The sequence below is a fragment of the Marmota flaviventris genome, chromosome 5, assembly GCF_047511675.1.
Source record: "Marmota flaviventris isolate mMarFla1 chromosome 5, mMarFla1.hap1, whole genome shotgun sequence".
In the NCBI taxonomy this organism is placed as follows: domain Eukaryota; kingdom Metazoa; phylum Chordata; class Mammalia; order Rodentia; family Sciuridae; genus Marmota; species Marmota flaviventris.
The window spans coordinates 56,901,796-56,905,139 of NC_092502.1; the positions used below are offsets into that span (position 1 = coordinate 56,901,796).

Consider the following 3,344-nt stretch of genomic DNA (forward strand, 5'->3'; position numbering starts at 1 on the left):
TCTGAGGGACCTTTATTAAGGTGGCCAAACACAAGACTGGATTTTAAGAATTCATTGTTCAGAGCCACTTTTTCAGGATATGGAATTTAATACCTTGGTAATAATTTCAGGAGTTGGGGCAAAATTGCTCCTAGGGTGACTTTTAGATATCTGAAGAAAGGTATCACCCATGAGGAGAAAAATGGAAAGACCCAAGTCTCTCTGGAAGCTAGTAGAGGAAGAAGAAATAAAAAGCCTTAGGGAAGTGGGCAAAATGGATAGGACATGTGAGGCCAAGAGATCTACCAAAGGATTGTTTGTGTGTGTGTGTGTGTGTTCCAAGGAGGTTTATTAGTAAGCACACTAGGGAGCTCTGGGTCCTTGCCCAGAACAAGGGGCTGAGAACATCCAGACAGGGAAGTGGGGCCACCAGAGCCAACAGGCCTGGCTCCCGTGGAAATGGCCATGTTCCTGTTTCAAGCACACAGAATTCTCCCTCCTGTGCCCTCTAAGTGTCCTCCTGAGGAGGCAGGGAAGTCGGGCGCCTTCTCCACAGAGAGCCAGCTCCCTCAAGGTTCTCTAATTTGCCTGACAACCACCCGCCCTCTCCCCAAGAAATCTGGACAGGCCCTGTCTGCTCCCCCACCTTGGTCAGGGTTGGGACCCCCACATCCTGCAGAGCCAACCCCATGCCCAGCCCAGCACGCCCAGCTCACTTCGAGAGCCTGACAACTAAAGTCTTGAGTGGACAAATTTCAGCAGGTTGGCCAACTGCTCCTCCAGGTGCTGCTCATCTCCGTGGTTCTCGATGACCCAGTCAAAGTCCCCAAAGTCGTCCAGGCCGCATTCTGACTCAGCGTCATCCATCCCTGGCGTGAACACCCAGCCCCGCTGCTGCCGGCTCTGCTCGGAGGCGAACACGCGGACCGTCTGCATCGCAGCCCCATAGGCCTCCCGAAACCACTGGATGTCAGACACCCTCCGTGTGTCACTCACCAGCCAGATGGACTGGGAGACGCCTTCTACGATCTTCCTGCAGAAAAAGCCCGGGTCGGCCCGACGCTTCTCCTCCCCCCAGCGGATCATGTCCCTCCGATAAGCCTCCTTGTAGGTGCTGGCGTCCAGAAGTTTCTGGAAGTCCAAGCCGTGCTCCTGAGCATACTGCTCCTTGAGTGGACCAGAGAGCCGGAGAATAGCACAGATGTCAGCTCCAAGTCTGCTCTGCAGCGCGTCGGTCACGAAGTCCTTCCCGGATTTTCTCTTCCCGCTAAACAGCAGCACCAGTGGCGGGGTGCCTCCCTGCGGGGCCATGAGGCCACTCGGCTTTCCTATCCCTAACGCGGACCCCCAAAGGATTGTGTTTTATGGGAGGGTCTAGATAACACACCACTTATAAGGCCATCAGGAATGTGCCAATAAAATGGCACCAGCATCCCTAAGCCCACTGGAGGCTCTCCTTAGCAGGGCTAATGTTGATCACAAGTCATCAGAGCTGACTTCATTAACAACCATGGGAATAATCCCACCCTTTTCCACAGTAATAGAGGACAGGTGTTGACATCTAACTGACTGAAGCTAGGAGGTCATAATTACTATTATGACCAAAAGGTTTGAGGGGCAGCCCAGGGGGTTTGACCTATAATCAGTTGTGAGGTTACTAAAACAAAAGATCTCTATAGGCAACTTAGACCTTCAGCCAACAAGGGTGCTGCTGACTATCTACAACCAGGAAACAGGAATGGAAGAGCAGGAGCTTGAATCCCTTGTTCTATTCCAACTGGCTTGGATTTTAGCCTATTTTAGAGCTCGAACCTATTGACTGAAGGATGGCTGGTCTTCTAGAGAGAAGGACTTTATAATACTGCAGCAAGAATATGCTGTGATGACTCTTTGAGTGATTGTATTCTGGAGAAAGGGATTCTTATACATTTTGAGATCTATTGTGTATAGGTCTGAATTGACACCTGGAGCCCCAAGCACCATCTTGACTGCCTTTATTAGAGTTGGGGCTACATGGGTCAGAAAAATAAATGGAGTCTTGGCTAATATCTGGCTTCTAGGAGGCACAAAGTTCTGTAGATATGCCCAAATAATTTCTCTGATGTCTGAATCCATTATTGGAACTGATATACTTAGCAGTTGGAGTAACCCCACACTAGATCCTTAGCTATGGGAAAGGTCAAGTGGAAGCTCCTGAATCTCCCAATCCTCTATGGCCAAGAGTATAAATAAATCATGGTGGGATGGGTGGGGATTAATAACCACTGTTAAAGACCTGAAGGCTGTGGGAGTGGTTACACTTTATCAGATCTCTATTTAAAATAGACTAGCTTGGGTCCTACCCAAACTGAATGGACACTAAAGAAAGATTGTAAACTAGCAAAAATTCAATCAAATGGTAATCCAAATTGCTGTCATTGTTCTGGATATGTTTTCAGGAAACTTTTATTAGAGTTCTACTAGTCAGGGTACCCTCTAAAGTAAAAGACAAGTCATCACATCTTATGTCCCTTACCATAAAGAAGCATAGCATCTGTTTGGGCTCCAGAAGCAGCACATTCTACAGGAACCTTACTTTGTCCCATATCCCATGTCAGCAGGTCTCGACTACAATGCAAACAGCTCTATTGCCAGGCTACATGATCCAGCTACAGAAGCTAGAGGTGTTGATGGTGGGAACAAATTCATGTGGGATTTATAATGCAGGCCTGGAGTTTCGGAACAAAGCCTCATCATCCCAGCAGAGAACTTCACAGCTATTTGAGAATCAATTCCTGACATATTTTAGGGCTCTGATAGAAATGGAATGCTTGAGTATGTGGTACCAAGTAACCATGCACCATAAAGTAATAGAGAACTAGCAACAGTACATCTTAAGTCAGAAATGGTGCCTCTAGGATTAAGCCCAAGCAAATCAGGAGGAATGAATAAACTGCATGAATAGTGTTGGTCCATATCTCCTGTCACTTACCAGTTTCACCAAAGCCATCTCTCAGCTCACATTTATGTCAAAGAAGATAAAAAAAAATCTCCCAACTTGTTTTACAGGTGAATAAGTCCAGTCTATTAGTGCAAACCATATATAGACAGTGTCTGTGTTACAATTTCTTTAAGATTTAGCTTTGAAAGACATCCATGAATGGAACTCTTGCTAACAAGTAAAGCTGTAAGTGGTACATCCAGTCATTCACTGTGTGTGAAGTAAGAGTAACCAATGATCTGGTCAGCTGGTCAGGGGCATAGAAGGAAAACACTGGAAAATTGAAGATATCCATAGGCCTGAAGTAGACACATGTGTATGGACATATTGGAATAGACCTCAAGTGTGGAGACCTCTATATGGTACCATGTTCTCTTAGCAATTT

General features: G+C 46.6%; 1 protein-coding gene across 1 annotated transcript; it reads right to left on the reverse strand.

Moving 5' to 3' along the window:
* Nucleotides 1-581: 581 nt before the first annotated feature.
* On the reverse strand, nucleotides 582-1,302 carry LOC114103600 (phosphomevalonate kinase-like). The gene has a single exon (XM_027949351.2). It carries the CDS (start codon nucleotides 1,288-1,290, stop codon nucleotides 712-714), a length of 579 nt encoding a protein of 192 aa, XP_027805152.1. The 5' UTR covers nucleotides 1,291-1,302; the 3' UTR covers nucleotides 582-711.
* Between the last annotated feature and the right edge of the window lie 2,042 nt (nucleotides 1,303-3,344).

Bases quoted from the DNA above. Each gene is read 5' to 3' on its own strand.
- LOC114103600 (XM_027949351.2), bottom strand. From the start codon at position 1,290: ATGGCCCCGCAGGGAGGCACCCCGCCACTGGTGCTGCTGTTTAGCGGG.